This window comes from Panthera onca, chromosome C1 (genome assembly GCF_046562875.1).
Source record: "Panthera onca isolate mPanOnc1 chromosome C1, mPanOnc1 haplotype 2, whole genome shotgun sequence".
In the NCBI taxonomy this organism is placed as follows: domain Eukaryota; kingdom Metazoa; phylum Chordata; class Mammalia; order Carnivora; family Felidae; genus Panthera; species Panthera onca.
In genome coordinates this window covers 11,050,341-11,071,006 of record NC_138346.1, presented here as the reverse complement: position 1 = coordinate 11,071,006, position 20,666 = coordinate 11,050,341, and the positions used below count along the sequence as shown (strand labels likewise).

The 20,666-nt window shown below is 40.6% G+C and overlaps 1 protein-coding gene across 3 annotated transcripts in view; it reads right to left on the bottom strand.

The window, feature by feature from the left end:
- The window catches only part of SPHKAP (SPHK1 interactor, AKAP domain containing), a 161,041-nt gene extending 140,848 nt beyond the window's left edge, over positions 1 to 20,193 (bottom strand). For 2 of the 3 annotated variants that reach the window (XM_060624001.3, XM_060624000.3), the window contains exon 1: positions 19,667 to 20,190. In XM_060624001.3, the coding sequence (XP_060479984.3) occupies positions 19,667 to 19,698 (32 nt within the window). In that variant the 5' untranslated portion in view covers positions 19,699 to 20,190. Of the gene's footprint in view, positions 1 to 19,666 lie in introns of all 3 variants that reach the window. The other variant, XM_060624003.3, reaches the window with a different exon arrangement.
- Positions 20,194 to 20,666: the final 473 nt, after the last annotated feature.

Sequence of the window (20,666 nt, the reverse complement as noted above, 5' to 3'; positions counted from 1 at the left end):
GATGACTCCCGTTAGAGGTTAAATAAAACCATCTTCATTTTTTATGAAGATTAACCTATAGCTAAAATGGCTTACATTTTTCAAGGTAGACCTGATTGCAAATCATTTGCAGGACTGCCCTTCAAAAACACATTCGTGGCAAGGGTAAGTGTCTTGATTTTAAATTCGAAAAATATGGTCTTCATATATAGATGTACATAGCACACAATCTCTTGACAAGCAGGCATAGTGTAAAGCAAGTGTACCTCTGCACGATAGATCAAAGTGCCCAGTGGGCAAAAACACAGTCTGTGAGTTCATTGATAATCGTTGAATCTTAAATTTTCGAGTTATAAGTTCATTATAAAAATACGCTGCCATTGTGTTTATAAATTTCATTTTGCAGAAAAAGCTTCGGTAGGTGACTCGCATACAAAATTCAGATAGGATGCATGCTACCTGTCTGCCGGATCTGAATTGTTTGCTCCACAAGGCGTTTTCATCCTCATGGAAGTTGCACAACACAATCCAATATGTTAGAGATACAGGTAGAGTGATCAAATTTTCTACTAAACTCCAGTTTAATTTACAAAAAAAAAAGGCAACTTAAAAATGATCAGGTTTTAGAATGAGATACAAAAATAAAGGAAAGAATCAGACATCTACTTCCTCTTTTTTCATGAGTTCACTCAATTAAAAACAAAAGTAAATGAGTGAACAAAATAAAAGGATAGGCAAAATGCAGGACATTGTATTAAGTCCTAAGCTACAATGCTTAAAAACACTCCGCTTGAAACAGAAAAATATACCTGCATTTTCCACTTCATGAGAATAGTATGTAAGCCAGAGGGGCTTAGAGCTTCCTCTGAACTTTTATATTTCAGAGGAAAATTGTAGTTAAAAATAATGAAGCTTTAATTTGGGCAGCTCTTCAGGAACTGGAATAAACGATACTACTGGCTAAATTATACCTTTGCACAATTTGTAGATAAACTATTTTTATTTTTTAATGTTTATTCACTTTTGAGACAGAGAGAGGCAGAGCACTAGTGGGTGAAGGGGCAGAGAGAGAAAGAGATACAGGATCTGAAGCAGGCTCCAGGCTCTGAGCTGTCAGCACAGAGCCCAACGTGGGGCTCGAACGCATGAACTGTGAGATCATGACCTGAGCTGAAGTCAGACGCTTAACCGACTGAGCCACTCAGGCGCCCCTCGCTAAACTATTTTTAAGCCAACTAACCATTTACAAAGATTCTCATTTAATGAACTTGAAAAACATTCGTTTTTGTTTTTTTTTAATAGTATTGCAACATTCCTCCTTTTTTGTGCAAACCATATTCCTAATAGCAAATGCATTTCTGATACCATGAGGCATAATCAAACTGTTCAACTGTATTTTTTCATCCAGGTTAATCCCAATGATTGAGGTATCATCGGCATAGTTTCTTATTTCATCCTTAAAACTCCTTTTGCCCCACCTTTTGATTTCAGAAGGTGAAATCAAGGCCTAGAGCTGGAACCTTCTGTCAGAAGGTTCGCGATGAATCCTCCTGTCACTCATTCAGCAGTAGCTATTTCTGAGATAAAATTTGACAGAGTAAGAATCCTTTGCTTTCTAAAGGCAGACATAGGAAGATAAAGCAATCAGAACACAGACTATTAAAGAGCTAGAATCTATATGTAGCTACTATTAATAAGAACTTCCAGTATTATGTCACATAGAAATCATAGCAACATAAAACACTACTCAATGAAAAGACCATAAAATGAATATAAATATGTATTTCAGCTTGTAGAACTCCACAGATTCCCAAATACTCAAGATTCAAGACACCTTGACTTGTTCTTGGAAATCACATTTCTTTCTAGCAGAGGCGGAGCACGGAATTTTACTGAGGCCGAGCAGATGAACACGTTTCATCATTATTAGGACAATATAGCCATTGTCACAGCAGGTCGATGCCGTTGCCTCATTAGATGGCACTGAGAAACGTGAACTGAGAGCAGTGAGCAAATTGAGCAAATCCAGCTGGGGAGACTATGTCAAGACACTTCGAGGCTGCTTAGTGCCTTAAAACACTAGTGTTCCTAGTGCCAGGAACATATTTCTGAGGCAAATCCTGTAATTTAAGATTTATGGCAAATTATAGTTGCAAACAGGCAAGAGAACTTCTACGTGGCACAGCAAGGAGGGAAAGCAAAGCCTCCAAGTTCAGGAGCTGCTGTTAAGTGTAGCTCAGGGAGGGAACGCAGCCGACCATTAAGCTTATTAGCCTGTTTCTTTGCAAAGTAGAAACGAGTGTGTCCTAGATAGGAGATCATCGCGGTGAGAAAGGTCTTCCCTTGTGAAAGATTTAAGCAAAAATATGCCAACTAAGAGGACGAGACTTTTTCTTTCCCCTTCAAGACCTATCTTGAGATAAGATTACTATGTTTTATGCATACCTTCACAGTGTCTATATGCTGATTTCTCAGAGAATCTGACATGCGCGTCTCAAATGTAGCTACATCCTGATTGTGATAGACCTACAAACAGCAATCACAAGGAAGCTTTATATACGTGTGTTCTTGAGGTGTACTGTGGGGTTGCCCAACAGCTCAATTCTTTTCCACTGTAGATGGAATAGAGTTTACCCTCCCAGCCAAAATTACAAGTGTAAGGCTGACCTCAAGAAATAGTAGGAGTTATATATATCAGACCTTTTAGCCACTGATTCAGTTACCTCTGAGTTTCTCATTTTCTTAGGCAAGACCTTCCAGAAATGCGCAAGCATTTCATTTTTCCTAAAATGCTCAATCAAAATAGAATTTCTTTCTAACAATGTGCTAAGGTCTAATAGCCACTTTGTAAGCAGAAAAAGCAGAATGGAACATAAGCCTTTCTAAGCAACCATAAAGCTAAGTAGAAATCTGCGTGCACTTTTTTCTAATTCCTTCAACCAATAGCTACTGAGCACCAAGCATTGTATGAAGAGCTCAAGACACTGCAGTGAATAAAACAAAAAGCCTTGCCTTCGTGGCATTTACGTTGTAATGAAGGAGAGAAACAAAAAAGCAATACATAAAACTAGAATAAGGAAAAGGACACCTGAATATTATTCTAGTGAAGTAAATATTTTCATAGTGTTTGCTTAGCTTTCTCTGCATAAAAGTAATGAGAATTGGGGCAAGAAACATTAATATACAAGTTCAAGGTAGTGAAATAATTTAGCCCAAATCACACAGCACATCAAAGAACGCCTCAGACCAGATCTGTCAATTCCATGCCTTGGGATTTTTCCATTACAAAGCACTGTCTACACGGTACCCAAGGTAAATTAAATGTTCCCAAAGAGTTGGGTATTGAATATCATGAAAATACAATCTCTGAATTATCTGAAAAATTAGATGTATATCTGAATATTTCATGCTTCCCCACTCACAGGTTCAAGGAAAGCAGGACTCGACAAGAATAGAATGAGGCAGCTGGGTAGTCAGCAGCGGAACACCTGTTATTCTCTTTTCTATTTGTTTTTTACAGAAATTACTTTCAGAGGAATTCAAAGTCTATTTGCCTCACTGCAGGTGTTTCTATTACTGTAGCCTATTAATATGGCATTAAAGGATGTATTATTTTGATGGAAAAGCAATGGAAAAAAGTTAGGGAGCAGCACGTTTGTAAGGGGAAGGGTATCCCCTGCCCATAGGGACTACTGGAATTTGGATGAGTTGGACTGCTTGACTATTGCTAGGAAAGCCTTCTTTGGAGAGTCTTGAAAATAAATACCTTGGCTGAAATATTTTCACTGATTATTTGAATGTCTGCAGAAGGGCAGTAGTTGTTCTGTCTAGGTTGAATAATTATGATTCTTGAAAGTAAAGTTACCAAGAAAAACAAGGAACCAAAGCTTCAATAATGTTGCTATTCATTAAATCACGGTTAGTCGCCTGCTGCAGAGTGATGTGGAAATGCCAGGGGCAAAACAGCATGCCAAGCTTAGTGCAGCTAATTATGACTGATATGCTTGCAAAAAGTCAGGAATAATGCAGAGGATTGGATAACACACTCACGGATTCACTTCCTCCATGACTTTGCACTGAAGCAAAGCAACTGGGAACATCATCTGGTAGATTTAATCAGTGCTGATGTTCAGTGTTGATCCTCTATTCGAACAACTCCTATTTATTGTACAAATTGTCCACTAACTGCCCTGGGGAGCAGTGGAGTCAGGGTTCCTGTCTAGGTTGTGGGACCTCTAGATCTGAGCTCTCCACCACTGTCCCACTAACCAACTTAGACATAGTCCGTGTTCCTAAAGATGAGGTCAAAGCAAAAATTGTACCAGACAAAACTGGGGAGGTACAGAAGACTATATGCAGGGCTATTGCAAAGGGGGAGACAGAGAGAGAGACAGAGAGAGAGAGAGAGAGAGCGCAGAATGCAGTCTAAACTCAACATCATGAAAACAAAGAGTGGGAGAATTTTTAAGAGCAGAGGGGTGGTGGTGGTGTTAATTGTTGTTACCCAAAGGAAAAGTAAACTTTCTCATATCTTCATGGCAGTAGACAGTTTTATAACTTGGAGCAAAGGTGCCTACACAAGCTAGGCTCTTCCCTTCCTACAGAAAGTGGGAGATCGGGAGATTGGGGTGCTATCTCCCATGATGTTTATGTTTCAAAGAGACTTTCTCCAGGTAATGGAATTCCAAGTAATGTCTTAACAAAAACATTCCTGGGTTGTAAAACACAGTAAGAGGGTTTTCAAAGGACTTATATCTCAGAGGAGCAGAGAAATCATTTATAAGTTTGCTAAAGAAAATGCTGTAAAGAAAGGAAAGCCTGGGACTGGAGTCAGGAATATGATGTCTAAAGTTTAGCCAGGCTGAGGGGAATGTCAAGTCCGTCTTGGTGGGTCGACTGCAGGTGCTTCCAACATCAAACCCTTGGCTTCCCTTCCGTCCTCATTTCTCACCACAGGGAACCACACATTTCGCTTCTACACCATCCTCACTATGTCTGTGGAAATAATTTCTATAAAAGTGTGTCCTTAAAATCTCCCTCCAGACTAATCAACTGTTTGTTGACTACTCCTGAGAATATGGTCAGGCACTGGGAGCCAATCTGTGACACCTAGTTGGTTAGAAAAGGGAGCAGAGGAATGTGGCATTCCCTACCCCCAGCTTCCAGGTAAGGGCTTTAATATGAAAACCTTCATCACCTTGAGGAAGGTAGATTAAAGAGCAGTCAATTCAGCTTGGTTTGGTTTTGAATGTATCTGCGAGGCGATGCTGTCAGTGGAATTAGCGGGATTGGAAACAGGAAGTGTGTAATGTCTTATTAATCATGTCCGTGTTCTCTGTGATCATGACATTCAAATGTCTTTAGTTAGAACTATGTGAACCTTCTCAATTAAATGCTTTGATATATTTATTTGGCTAAAGGTAAGCTTTTATATGCCAATCAAAGATACTTTGATGGAACAATGTTTTTTAAGTGTACTCTTTCAACATCCTGTAAACCTTTGCCTATTTGTAAGGCAATCAATGTTTGGATCCAGTGTCTTTGGGCTCAGTGCCCCTTTCCTCACATGGACTTTGCTAGTCTTCCGGGAGATATTAGCATCGACGTTCTCTGCGCTAACAGAGAAACGTGGCTCAAGGAGTATTAGGTAAAAGGTATATTTAAATGATTCATCTTCCTTGGTGCTTTTCATACACTCAATCTAAATCACCACACGTGCATCAAGAATAGACCAAGAATTGTGAGACATTTCAGAAACAGAAAGACTTCTGTAATCTTAACTACGGTGGAGATTTCCAGACGACTGAGTTTTTGAAATATTCAATTGCACCTGCATGGCTTCATTAGATAATCGGCTCATCTACAGATAACGTTTGTTAAGATGGAAAAGGTTTCCAGCAGGGCCCTTCCCTGGAGACAATCTGGTAAACCTGAAGTCACTGGAACTTATCTGCCCCCAGCAAATCAGGTGTCCTTGTTATTCATTAGCCTGTCCCTGCAGTTTCAAGATTGTATAAGAAAGCAAATGGACCGACCACTAACAATTAGTCTCTGGTAAAGATCCCTCCCCAGTTGAGTGTTTATCTCTGTCCACTGCATCAATACCTTTGATGGTTATTTTCTGTTGATGATTTAAGAGGTTGTGATTTTGTCTAAATAAAATGCTAATCAACTTAAATACATCTTGGAAAAGATGCGGGAAGAAGAAAATGATGTTGGAGAACTCTTTCCCACATGTCAAACCATCTCCAAATAAGCGTCTGGCAGAGTGAGATCAGTTAATTTTGGAAGAGAAAAATCAATGAGGGTGATGACGTGACAGATATTTTCACAAGAGATTGACTTGAGAGTCGAAGAATTAAAGGGAGCACCAACAAAATTGACGAGGGCTGCTGAATACAGAACTAACACTGTTTATGATATTGTGACCAAAAGTGCCATGTTAACGACAATTTTGACGGGGAAATTGGATCTTCCAATCCAATCAACACCGAACCCATTATCTGTTGTTTACATGATTCATACTTACTTTCTTATTTTTAAAATACTGATCAAATGAACTAATTTGTATAAACTGTATGATTTTTAAACATAAAGTTTCCAATCAGATGTCTGAGTTGCATTCGCTCTTTAATGGCATTTCCTCTTCTTTGTCATGAATGTACTTCAGGTACTTTTTCCAGGTTCCACTCATTCTTACATGATGAAGATGGCACACAAATCACTGGCTTTCATTCCTCCTCCTCTCAAATAAGCAAGGAAGTCTTGCCCACTATTTTTTTTCTTTGCTCCCAACCACCATACCAGTCCCATATTGTCTTCAAGGTTAAAACTTGGATTAGATCTTCACCTTTTCCGCCTCCCTCTTTATATATGCTTTGTCCATCCTATGGAAAATATCTTAGACCTCATGGAAAAACTGAGAAAAATGCCATCATTAATATTTTGTTGATATGCATTCTCCTTCAAGAAGGATGACTGGGATCTACATGGGCTGATGTGATTAAGGCTGGGAGGACAGCTTCTCTGGAGAACATGTTCTCTGGATACTGAATTGCCTTCTTGGACACTTTTTTAAATAATGATTCATGTGACAAAACTGCAGCTCATTTTCTAAATGTCAAGGTTCTTATGAAGTCACCACTTTTTTTTCTTCTTTCTTTCTTTCTTTCTTTCTTTCTTTCTTTCTTTCTTTCTTTTTCTTTCTTCTCCTTCTCCTTCCCCTTCCCCTTCCCCTTCCCCTTCTTCTTCTCCTTCTTCTTCTTTTCCTTTGCCAGAAAGGAAGGCTAATGGTTTAACAGAATGCTAGGTCAGATCATTGACTTATTGATAATTAGACAGGTGAAGTGTATGCACCTATTTAATTTCTATTTTGAAGCACTGTTAATTCGTTCAGAAAAAAAAAAGTAGAAATTAGTGCATAAGTCAGCAATGAGCTCGTCATGTTGGGCCAAGGTTTCACATAGAAGAAAATGACTTCAGCTAGTCCTGTATTTTTTACCTGAATGTTATTTTTGGTTTAAATTACTGCAATAAATTGTTTGCATAAACTAAGTGGGAGTACTGGTTACTCCAGCGGTAAATGAATGCATAAATCTATTCATAGGCATTAACTATGAAAAGTTACTTATTGCATTCTTATTAAGTTCTCATTATTATGTTAAAAATTATAGATTTTTTAGAACAAAAAGCAATTAAGTGTGTTGTTTAACTTATGTTAATATTAAAGTATAAAGAGAGAAAATCATGAAGTCTCCTTATATCTCTGGAAGCAAAGTCAAATATTTAAGAATTCCTCTTTTACTTAATGCATTTTAATACCTAAGCAAAGTATGCTAAAATATAAAATTTACAAACTGAAAAGGGCACTTTTAGGCACTAATACTTGATATGAATTGATATCCAATAAGTACAGATATATTTTTTAAATGTGTGGATAACATTGTGGGGTTTTTATTATTTTATTTTTTAAGCTTATTTTGAGAGAGAGTGAAAGGGGTAGGGGCAGAGAGAGAGGGAGAGACAGAATCCCAAGCAGGCTCCACACTGTCAGCGAGGAGCCCGACGCAGGGCTCGATCTCACAGATCATGACCCAAGCTGAAACCAATAGTCAGAGACTTAACCCACTAAGCCACCCAGGGGCCCCACATCGTGTTTGATAAATAATTAAAAATTACATCTCACAAAGCTTTAGCATTCTATTTTGTTATATGTTTATTCTGAAGCAGTTGGCTTTACTTTAATCTTAATTATCTCATAATCATTTTAAAGAAACTGCTTCTAACTTCTCAGATACAATCAGGCTATCGTCAAAGAAAGTCTAATTAAATACAAATAGACCATTATCTTATATGAGTCCCAGTTTGCCACAGATGAATTTAATTCCTCCAATACACAGGAAAATTACTCTTTTGCATTGCTTATAAATAAAATGATTGATTGTGTGAGTGACTTAATGATGGATATTTCATCTTGTTCCATGAAGAATTTGTGACAGCTAACAGAAAAGATAGATACAATAAAATGGTAAAACAGAGGTTAAATTTCAAGGCTAAGGAAAATAGAAATTATAACAAAAGGCCAGTATCATGGTTCAAAACAGCACACATATTCAGGCAATAAACTCCTACATGTTTGTTACAACTGAATTTTGAATTTGTTTTTGGGGATTTCTGAAGCTGAACTGACATGGAAACATGAGCAGATATACAGATATCATAGTTCTTGAGGAAAAGTAAAGAAGGTATTTAGATGTGGGTGAGAGACGAGTTTGCTGTGCCAGAAAATGCCAAGAGCTTCTATGTTTTGGACCTTATTATTAGCATTATTTAAAAAAAAATCCAATGCAATGGTAAGTCAAGAGCTCAAGGTTTTATTCTTGGCCCTACCTCCAAATATCTGTATGATTTGAATAATTCATTTTAACTTTTCATGACTTCAATTTCTTTATCTGTAAAGGTAGGGGATTTAGCAAAGTGACCTTTACTGAAGTTTTCTGTAGCTCTGAAATCCCATAATCAATGGGTTCCCATTTCTCCAGCACAGAGAGAAATCATTTGATCTTTTCAAAGGACATATTTTACAGGTAAACTTCATTTTTTTAAGGTTTATTTATTTATTTGGAGACACAGAGAGAGAGAGAGAGACAGAGAACAAGCATGGTGGGGAGGCAGAGAAAGAGAGGAAGAGAGAGAATCTCAATCCGGCTCTGCACTCTCAGCGCAGAGCCTGATGCGGGGCTTGATCTCACAAACTGTGAGATCATGACCTGAGCCAAAATCGAGAGTTGGACGCTGAGCCCACTGAGCCACCCAGGCGCCCCTACAGGTAAATTTCTTGTTAGGGAGAAGTTGTTTTAAGAAGTTATTTTTAAGAAATTGTTTAAAGAAGTTAAGGATCACCTGTCGATCATGTCAAATAAGAGAACTGATCAGTTTTGTGAGCCTGAGAGACGTCACTCAGGACATGAAACAAGAAACCCGAGTCAGCATGTGCCGGGTGGGAATCTACTTCCTAGTGCATCTCCTTCCATTGGCAATGCCACGTGCCTCCACGGTGATCTACGAGGAGAGCAGGAAATCAGTCTTGCTCTATCCCAGAATCTTGAAGGTGTCAGGAGTGAGTGTCTGATCACTAGCTGTTGCTTGATGTCTGACCCTCCAGTCCTCCTCTTCTGTTGACATGTTACCAGAATTACTGTGCAGCATTAGAAGCATCTAATGTGAAGTTGGAGGTCTAATGTCATTGCCTATCTTGAACATGGTGTGGAGTCAAAGTGGCCTTTGAAAATCCCTTATGAGGCTCATAAAGCATGAGGCATGCTGAATTTTGTGAAAAAGTCTTATGAAGTTATTTGCGTGTACATGTGTACTATACAGAAATGCAGAATATGTAATAAAATACAAGATAAGTATAAGCTTACCATCTTTTCAATAATGAGAGAGCCAGAGAGACGAAAAAATTTAAAAAAGGAAAATGAACATGTAGCATTGAATCTGCACGAGTTAAATGTGCTCGTGGCATGCCATTATACCCCTAAATAGCAGCAGCTCTGTGGGACTGTGAAATGGGCAAGGTGTGAACTGATATCAGGATGAGTGTCATTCCCAGTTCACTTTCCATGTCCTCAGGAGGAGAGACCTACAGGCCACAGTTTTCATTGCTATTATGTGGAGCTGGTCCATAGGGCCTGCTTTCTGACCGCTTCAACAGGTGGTCAAGGCGAGTTCCATTTCTCCCTTTCTCCAATCCCCTCCTCTTATCACTGCATGTTAGTGATGAGAATCTATGGAAGTCCAGAGCAAAAGGAGAATTCCGTGAGGTCCCTTGGAAACCTTCACGAGCCAGTCAATAGCCCACCAGACTACCTACCATTTCAACCTTGAAAGTGACAGGGTCAGGCACAATGGGTCAGGTTACGGTGCAGTTTCGAAAACCTCCAAAATATCAGACGATTAAATCACAAAAGTCTATGTCTTGCTCATGTTACCCATCCATCATGGACTGGCTGAGACCTCTGCTTCAAGCTGTGCTCGGTCCAAAACTCAGGCTGATAGAGCGGCAACTACACAAAATATGTTATATACCATGGCGGAAAGCTGGAGAAATGAAGCAAATCATACATGCCCTCTTTAACACTTCCACTTGGAAGAGACATGCCCCTTCTGCACAATTTGCATTGACCCAAACAAATCAGATGGCCATACCTTGTACCAAGGAGATGAGCAAGTGTAATCCTTCCCCATACTTAGGAAGACAGCAGGAAATATTTGCTGGATAGCTTTAATGACCATTACAACAAACAGATGTGCCAAAGAGTGAATTCTTTAAGGTCTCCAAGTCCACTTTGATCTGGCCTTATGTTCTTAAATAAACTTGAGGACGGCTCAGCTACATGAATGATTTACATATCGCAGTGAAGAAACCAACCATCCTGTCACTTTTCCCCTTTATTTAAGAAAGAAGGAGGAGACAGGCACCTAGGTGGCTCAGTCAGTTGAGCATCTGACTCTTGATTTTGGCTCAAGTCATGACCTCAGGGTTGTGGGATTGAGCCTGCTTGGAATTCTCCCTCTCCCTCTCTCTCTCTCTCGCTTTCTCCCTTTGCCCCTCTCCTCTGCTTGTGGGCTCTCTCCTTCTCTAAAATAATTTTTTAAAAAAAGAAAGAAAAGAAGAAGAAGGGGAGAGAGAGAAAGGGGGCACTCTTAGTAGAATCTCAAGGGCTCTTTCAGAGCCAGTACGATGAATTTTTTAGTTAAATTAATCCCTGTGGTGGAAAGAGTAATGGGCCCCCAAAGATGTCCATGGTCAAATCCCCATAACCCGTGCATATGTTATTACATGGCAAAGCAGAATCAAGTTTTAAGATGGAATTAAGGTTACTTATCAGCTGACCTTGATGTAGGGAGATTATCTTGGATAATCCGGATGGATCCCAGTGTGATCATCAGGATTCTTAAAAGTGCAAAAGGGAAGCAGAAGAAGAGGCCAGAAGTCAGAAGGACATGATGTAAGAGCTCAACCTACCATTGCTGGCTTTGAAGATGGAGGAAAGGTGCCATCAGACAAACACTACAAGCAGCCTGTGGAAGTCAGAAAAGGCAAGGAAACAGATTCCTCCATAGAGCCTCCTGAAAAGAATGCGGTCCTGTCAACACCTTGATTTGCTTCCCGTGACACCCGTGGCAGACTTCCGACATACAGAATTTTAAGATAATATATTTGTGTCGTTTTAAGCCACTGATTTTGTGGCAATTTGTTAAAGGAAAATAGAAAACTAATATAACACCTTTATGTTTTTTTAAACTGACTTGTACTTCTAAAACCATGGCTCCCCTAAGGAGTTCTGTTAACTGTTTCAATAATTTGGTGATGTGGTGTGTATTTTCAATCAAAGGAACAAAAAGAAGCACAGTGGTCTGTAAATTATTTTTTTTAGAGAGGAATTCTTTCAAACCGTATGTCCAAATAAGTCACCTCTTCTGTTTCACGCAGAATGCGGCTTGGTGTGCATGTAGAGGTTTTGGTGCCTGGATTCTTAGACCTCTTTGGGAACAAACACAAACTTTTAATTCATGTGCTTGACTCCACTGGCTGTCATGTGCTGGGTTTCCACTGCTTTCCTCTGCAGGAATTTTGTGTCAAAATCTCTTACAGTATCCACCTGTCTTCACAGCTGCTTTTGATTTGGAAACCATATTTTGAGAAAGATTGAATCAAAAGACATTTAGAAAAAAAATGGCATGTTGAAATTATATACTAGGCTCATCAAAGGCAAGAACGATTTCTTACTCATCATTATATATGCTTCGGTAACTTTCTTAGAATAGGAGTTAAAAACTATCTGAAATAAATGAAACCATGTGGCATGAATAAGTTCTAGGTCTCCATAGTGGGAATGTACATGTATCATGAAATTAAGAAGGGCAGTGATGTAGTGATACAACATTTCACACACTGGAATATGAAAAGCAGGGTCCAAATTCTGACTCTGTCACTCACTAATTGAGTGATCTTGGGCAAGTCATTTAACCCTACTAGGCTTAAATTCCTTCACCTTTAAAACAGGAATAAAACAATTGCACTGACTTCCAGTTTCCACTCGGGGAAACTCTATCACACTTGTATAGATAAGATGTCTGGCTTTTAATAAAAAAAACTTTACGTCATGTGAAAAGGTAGGGGGAATAAAACCACTTCCAAGGGATGGACAAAGCAACCAATAGAACCAGATGTGACTATGTCACAGATGTTCAACTATCTGGCAAAAAACTCAAAATAATGATTATTAGGTTAATGACTGTTGGAAAAGGTACAATGTGTGCAAGCTCACAGGGGTAATTTCTGTAGAGGAAAAATCAAATGAAAATGTTAGAAATGCAAACCACTATAATTGAATGAAGAATTCCTCTAATGACTTCTTCAGTAGAATCAACTCAGCTGAGTAAAGAGTCAATGAATTTGAAGCAGGTCAATACAAACTACTTAAACAAAAGGATAAACAATAGAATAAAACTAGCTAACGAATAAAACTAGCTAACTAATAAAACTAACTAACTAACTAACTAACTAACTAACTAACAAAACCAAGCCAGAAGAGAGTATCCAAGAGCTGTATCCTGATATATGTACTGTCGGAATTCTGGAGGGGAAAGACAGAATGAGAACAGGGTAGGAAACACATTAGAGATTACGTATTTATTTTTTTCAGAATTATTAACAGACACCAAACTACAGATCCAAGAAGCTCCGAGGACACCATGTGGAATAAATGCAACACACAGGTGCACGTGTGCACACACCCTCCCCGCTCCACCCTCCCCCCCCCCACCTTGGCCTATCACATTCAAACTGCTCTAAATAAGAGATTAAAAAGAAAATTTTGAAGGCAGGCAGGAAAAAAGGACATGTAACATTGGAAGGAGCCAAAATAAGAATGAAAACCGTTTCTTAGCACAAACCGTAAACCCAGAAGACAATAAAGTGTCATCTTTAAAACAATGAAAGAAAAAATATCTTGCCAACCCAGAAAGCTATACTCATAAGAAATGATTCAAGAAGTAAAGGAAAAATTGACATTTTTCTCAGGCAAACAAAAACTGAGAAAAGTCATTGCCAAGAGACATTCCTTATAAGAAATGTTAAAGGAAGTTTTTTGGACAGAAAAAATATAAATAGTAAATTAACAGAGAAGATAAAATAGAATCATTAAAGAATTCTCAACCCAAAGGAAGGCAGAAAAGAGGAAAAAAGGAACAAATAGATAACACAAACAGAAAATAGCTAGTTAGTTGGTGAATTTTAATCCAGACTTCCTAGAATCAAAATAAATATGAATGGTCTAAACATACTAATTAAAAGAGATTATCAGATGGGATTTTTTTAAAGGAAGATAGAATAGCCTGTCTATAAGAAATAAATTAAATACGAAGATTTAGACAGGTTAAGAGTGGAAGGACAAAAAAAGATAAACCAAGAGAAAGCTGGAGTAGATATGCCAATATCAGCTAAGGTATGCTTCCTGTCTGACTTATGTGGGCTGTTCATCAGCACTGATTTTAAAAATCGATCATGAAACACACGTACTTAGAGGAGTTTGTTAAGTATGATAAGCAGCAAAAGACAAAGGTTCACTGCTCAATGTATGTCACACATACTATCTCAATTCTTATAATGGTTGCCCCAGTGTGGATAACCAATAACTGCCAAGTGGTAGAAGCAGGATGTTAATCACCGTGCAAAATTCTTTAAAAAAAAAAAAAAAAGATTTTGTTATACCTTCTGTGAGCATTATGCTGCTCTCCCTATGGGGAGGCATTAAAAATAAGCCAACCAGAGTGCCTGGGTGGCTCAGTAGGTTAAGCATTCAACTCTTGATTTCAGCTCAGGTCATGATCTCAGTTCATGGGATCGAGCCCCACATCAGGCTCTGCACAGACATCGCGAAGCCTGCGTGGGATTCTCTCTCTCCCTCTCTGTCAAAATAAATAAACATTTTCTCAGTTAAAAATGAACCAATCCATTCTCTAAGCTGGACTTTTTTTTTTTTTTTTTTTGGATGGGTATATCGCTTCAGTTTCTTTAAATGCCTTAACTTCATCTGTCACTTTTAGGAGAATGAGATGTTCATCCATATCAGGCCCAATTGAGAGTCATTGTTTCAGTAAAGTCTATAACACTGTGGGTTAGAAATAAAAGCGACCCAGCAGAGTAGCATACTCAGGGTCTATATCATTACATCCAGGAGAAGACAGAAGAGCCACAGGTCAAGCAACTTGCCTAGTCACAGCCATCAATTCCAGAACAGGACTAAACACTAGGTCTCCTGACATCAAATACACCACTTTGCAAGTCTCCGTAGCTGTTACTCTCATGCACAGAATAAAACCCCATTAAAATGAATAGTACCAGACAAAGGCAACCCCTTGTGAATGAGAAGAGCTCTAACAGTTTATTTAAAAACTGATTATTGGGTATCAGATACATATTTTATACTAAAGGAACCACACGGACAGATACCAGGGGCCCCTAAAAGTGTATGTGAAATGTGGGATTATCGGTGAACTTCTAGACTCTTTATAATATTGTTTTTATGGTAAATTGTCCTCAGAGTTTCTGTCTCTTCTTCAGATACCTATTATGCTGCAGCAATGTGGATCTCAGAGTCCTCAGTACCAGGACTGACTAATTCCCAGTTTCTTTCTCTAAAGGAAATAGGACCTCTTGGGTCATGTTTCTTTGAAAATTCTGAGTTGGAGAATGTGGTCACATCAGCACTGCTCTTGAAGAGAATGTGATTTCCAGGAATGAGAATGGCCTTCAGCTTACACTAAATTTAAGACAGTGTCTGTTGTTTGTCCTTGATTCTCAAATTGTTAGGAGTGATGGATTCATCTTTTCTGAGAGTTTCAGATATCTAGGACACAGAAATGTCATGTCCTATTGATTTTTTCTTTTTGTATAAATTCGAAAACAGATAACCTTTCAATAAAAACTGGATAGAAGACTATAGACTAGTTTATAGTATTACCTTGTTTGCTCCATTCAAAAGAAAAAAATCTAGGGGGCGCCTGGGTGGCTCTGTCGGTTAAGCGTCCTACTTCGGCTCAGGTCATGATCTCACGGTCCGTGAGTTCGAGCCCCGCGTCGGGCTCTGTGCTGACAGCTCAGAGCCTGGAGCCTGTTTCAGATTCTGTGTCTCCCTCTCTCTCTGCCCCTCCCCTGTTCATGCTCTGTCTCTCTCTGTCTCAAAAATAAATAAACATTAAAAAAAAAGAAAGAAAGAAAAAAATCTAGTTGTTTTTCTCCAGAACCAGCACTCCTAGAGAAAAGCCTGGAGATTCTGGCGGGTTGTAGTGAAATGTTGCTAGGTTAAACTTAGGTTTGGTTAAAATAAACTCACAGGAAATCTAAATCAAAAGAGTTTATTTTTTTCAAAAGTCGATCTTTGTTCGATAAGTTACTCATTCAAAGTGCCATATAAAAGCATTACTGAAATAGAATCCAGTAAGCCAAACGAAATGAAATAAAAAAAAATAGTACAGTATAAAAAATCCAAGTGATTTAGGAAATGAGACGTCCCCTTCCTGAAACTTCAAATTCAACCTTAGATGTGATCAAGGTGACAAATTATTTCTGTTCGCAAAAATGACATTTTCAGTATTTGTTGGCTTTAAAAGATGACCTTGCTTTTAGGCTGCCCCCATGTGTTCTAATGATCCCAGCGTTGGTCCCAACTGTGCATCAGAATCTTTTTCCCCCTTTTGAAAAAAAAAAAAAAAGGTATGGATTTTTAATCAATACAAGAAAGAAAATTAAACCTGAAGCCAGAAGAACTCTGTGGATGACTCAGTTTTGCTACATACTATTGCGTGGCTTTTTAAATCCAATTATTTTCTTCATTTAATTTCCTTTTCCTTCAAATTTTTCAACTAGGAAGTGGGGATGATTATATCTGTCGTATTCACTCACAGGGATGTGACTGATCGAACAATTGCATACATAGGCTAACACTTCATAAAATATAAACCTTAATTTACACACGCCAGTTACCAATGCAAGTGAGGGTACCCTTCCGTCCATCACCAGTAGTTACTATACTGTAGTGCAGGGTACCACGGCATGGAACATCCTGGGTGAAGAGTCCTGGGATTCTCTTTCATTTTCATAATACTTAGTTTTGCCACCTTAGCAAATCAAATAAACTTTTTGTAAAATAAATGACTATCTTAAAAACTTTCAGATTTCATTTTTTTTTTTTTTTTGCTTTTTGTTTTTTTCTTTTTTGTTTTATGTTTTTCGCTCAAACTAGACTACTAGTCAGGATACAGGTGGGGTCTGGACCTATAACGCAACTAACATGGGAACATTTCATCTTTCCACAGCTCAGCCCCATTATTGGAAACACCTTCCAGCTTTGACAACCAGTGATTTAAAGAAATCTGTAATGTGATCCACATAATGTATTGTAGACTTAAAAGTGTCATATTAAGAACTAATTGGAGCTTTCACAGAGGTAAGGTAAAATATAGTATAACAACCCAAAGAAGCATAAACAATTCCTTCAAAAAAAAAAAACATGCTTCAAAGCATCTACAGTGTATGAATCACATACAAGTTTTAGATCAATCTTGACAAAACACTGCTTGAATAAAATTTTGTTTATATCTTTGATTCCCTGAAAAATTTCAGAACATGTAAAAGCCAACACACCAAAAATTCTATAATTAACTCAATGTATAGCTAGATCATTTTCTTTTTCCTACCCCATTGCCAAACAAAATTTCTTCAATGGCATTATAATTCTTTATAGAAAAAGTGATTTATAATCACTCAATTTAGTAAACACTGAAAACATTATTTCATATTTAGACAGCACACATATTGATCGACCACAATTTGATTTTTTCTGACCATTGCCATATTCTTGTAAAAGCTTGTGTAGAGTTTCCAGTGATCAATTCTTTATTCAAAGTTTTGTGGACAAGTGGTATGAATAATACAGCATTTCCATACACTGTTTTGTAATTCTAGTTTACTTTTTGTATATCAATGCCTGTGGCTTCCAATTAAATATTATAGAAAGTAAATTATGTTTCTTGTATTCAGTGAAATAGAGGATCAAACTAACTCATCTATTAGAGTTAACTGAATATCTCTCATATGAGTAAGGATGCTGATAAAATATCTGAATTACTACACCGATTTGTGGAAATGTGATATGTCTTGGTGAATGGACAAAAATATTCAAAATTAAATTCAAAATTTAATTTGCTGCAGCTGATATTAAATCAATATTAATATTTTTACAGAGCAATATCATTGCCGTTGGTCCGCTCTTCATAAGGTCATTTTTTTTTTTTTTTTTACAATACTGCAACAGAAATAATGTTAAGGAATAATTGGCAGAATGAATTTTAATATTTCAGAAAATGTCCCAGCTTTTGAATAGGAATACAATCTTGATTCAGGCCCAGCACCCTTGATCTGCAAACTTGCATTTAACGCAATCTGTCTCCTACCAGAAGTGTCTCTGTTGGAATGTGGGAATTACACAGTTTACCATTTCAATTCTCATGATCTCAGGTAGCAAAACCCCCAATTGGCTTCACTTTCAAATGCCTCACACTTTTCCCTAAAAATCAGTAGCAATGTATGTGTGTGTGTACATATATATATATATATATATATATATATATATATATACACATAACTTAAAAAAAAAAATCTTCCTGTGGTCTTAACTGTCTTTTTCATGCATTAGGGCAGAATGGAAAGACTTCATGGTAGTTTGACCGTGTCTGTCCCCAGGGTTAGAGATTTTTCACTTTACAGCAGCTTCAGGCCAGGCATAGACACCACCGTGGGCCTTTTCCGACCCTTTCGCTACCCCGCAGAAAAGGGATGCTTAAAAAGGAAATTGCCTGTGGAGCTGGGAAAGCTCCATTTCATTACAGAATATAAATAAAGACTTCAAGTCTCTAGATGGCAGCCTTCAACGCGCTTGAAAAGCAGTCTCGGTCCTTTGCCACCCCCCACCCCCCTCGACTCTCATCCCCATCTTGGCCGCTTGGCAATATAGTATCGGCTGCATGTGTGCCCTCGCCCTTGGATGTTGGGTTTCGCTGCTCTCCAAGAATGCGAGCTGAAAAATGTTTATTCCTGTGCCTGATCATCTCGGCTGGAACTGCCTAGAAGTGTGCTTGGGGGAAAGGGGGGGAGTAGGGGATGACAAGATGAGCGACACCTATAAGCCCCTCGCCTAGGAGAGGTGGGGCTGTGCGGGCGGCAGTGAGACCCCCCACCCCCCTCGCGGAGCCGCAGCTCGGGGTGGTCGCTCCGCGAGCTGCGCAAAGAGCGCAAAACCACCTGCTCGGCTCAGGGAACGGCGGCGCTCCAGCCTCAGTTTACCGCTAAGGTTTATGGGGGGGTGAAATATAAAAATCTCAGTTTCCCAAATTCGCAAAGGACTGAGTCTGAGGGAGCGCGGAACCGGGGCAAAGGGAGAGAAGGAGACCGGAAGAGACGCCTCCCAGGGAAACACGCTGCTCCCACCCGGCCGAGTCGGAGGCGGCGTCCCCGACCCACCCCGCGTGGGGACCCCAGGCTGGGGTGGAGGCCGGCGGCGCGCTCGGCCAGCGCAGACCGGCCTAGGATGTGGGGACGCTTGGGGCGGGTGGGACTGGAGCGGACCGGGTCTTGCCGTCCCAGGTCTCGGTGGGGCGCAGCCTGGGTGCCGTCGGGGATTAGGGGCAACCCCCCTCCTCCTTCGCACCCCCTTGCCCAGACCCAAATGCACGGAGATGGGGTACTCTGCCCTGGTCTCGCTCCTCCTCGGCTCATCCCCACCTAGGAGCCCGTCCCCCCACAGGGCGCGAAACCCGCGCAGGCTGTGCCCACGGAAAGTCTGGCTCCCGCCGCGTACAGCCGACCCCAGCCCCGACCCCCGAGGCGGGCCCGGGCTGTCCCCCGACCCCGAGCCGCCCCGGCGCGCAGGCCGCACCCAGCTCCGCGCCCGGTGGTGCACTAGACGGGGGCCCACCGTCCCCCGGGGGCCGCTCGCTCGGCCGGGGCCAGACCAAGCCGAGCTCAGACCCTGGAGTCCCCGGAGCAAGTTCGGGAGCGACCCGGGGCGCGCGACGGAGTTCGAGGGCCACTGGGTGGGGCCAAGGGGGAAGCGGGTCTTACCTCGGTACGGAGAGCAGGGAGTTGCCATCCATTGGCGACGCGCGCGCGGGGGAGAAAGGCGGCAAGCGCGCGCGAAGGACGGAAGTCTGGCGCGAGGAGCCGGTGCCCGGAGCGCACGGACGGGCGCGCGCAGGCTGGGACCGCTGTCGGGGACACGCTCCGCCCCGGCCGGGAAGCGCTGCCCGCCGCGACCGCTGGGAGCTCCCCTCCCCGTCGCCCCTCCGATCGCGCTGGCTCGCTGGGCCCGAGCTCCAGCCCTTTGCCCTCCGCCGCCGCAGCCCCGGTCCAGGGCGCTGGAGGCTCCCTCGGAGCTTTCCCGGCCTCTCCCGGAGCCCAGCAGAATGTCTGAATGTCTCTCTCCCCGCCCTGCCGTCGCGTCTCCTCCCCTCTGCCTCTGGGGTGCGGCGGGTCTCAGCCCTGAAGTTGTTCACCCACTTTCCCTCGTTCGCGCTCTACTGCTGGCAATGCCCACATTCCCCACTGGTCGCGCACCATTCCCTTGGCTGCGTTGCTAGATCTGATGTTATTTTTGGTGTCTTCTACCATGTAATTGGCTGATAAGTCAGAGCAACACTGTCCTTGATCTCCCAACTAGTCTTTCTTTACGTGGACTCTCTTCCTGTTTTTGCTTCTCAAATTCTTCATCTAACTCATTTTGCTTAATTGTGACTCACTCACTTCTTGCCTGCTAGAAGCCTGTGTGCACATAGAGGTCTCCAAACCCATGACTGTGGTCATCCATCAGAGGCCAGCACCCAGGCCCTGGAAGGAAGGGCCGTCAGAGAAATCCCCAAGGGCCTGCCTGCTTCAGTATCTCCTTGAGCAAAAATGACATTCGTTTTCAGAAGAAAGACGTTGGTGTTAACAAATGACTTTTGAGAGGACACTGTTGACTCTGATCCTTTTTCATTACAATAAATATATATATTAAAAGAAAATCAGAGAGCTTCCACAAATGGGAAGATGGAGTGTGTGTATTTGCCCTATTCTCCTGGTAAGG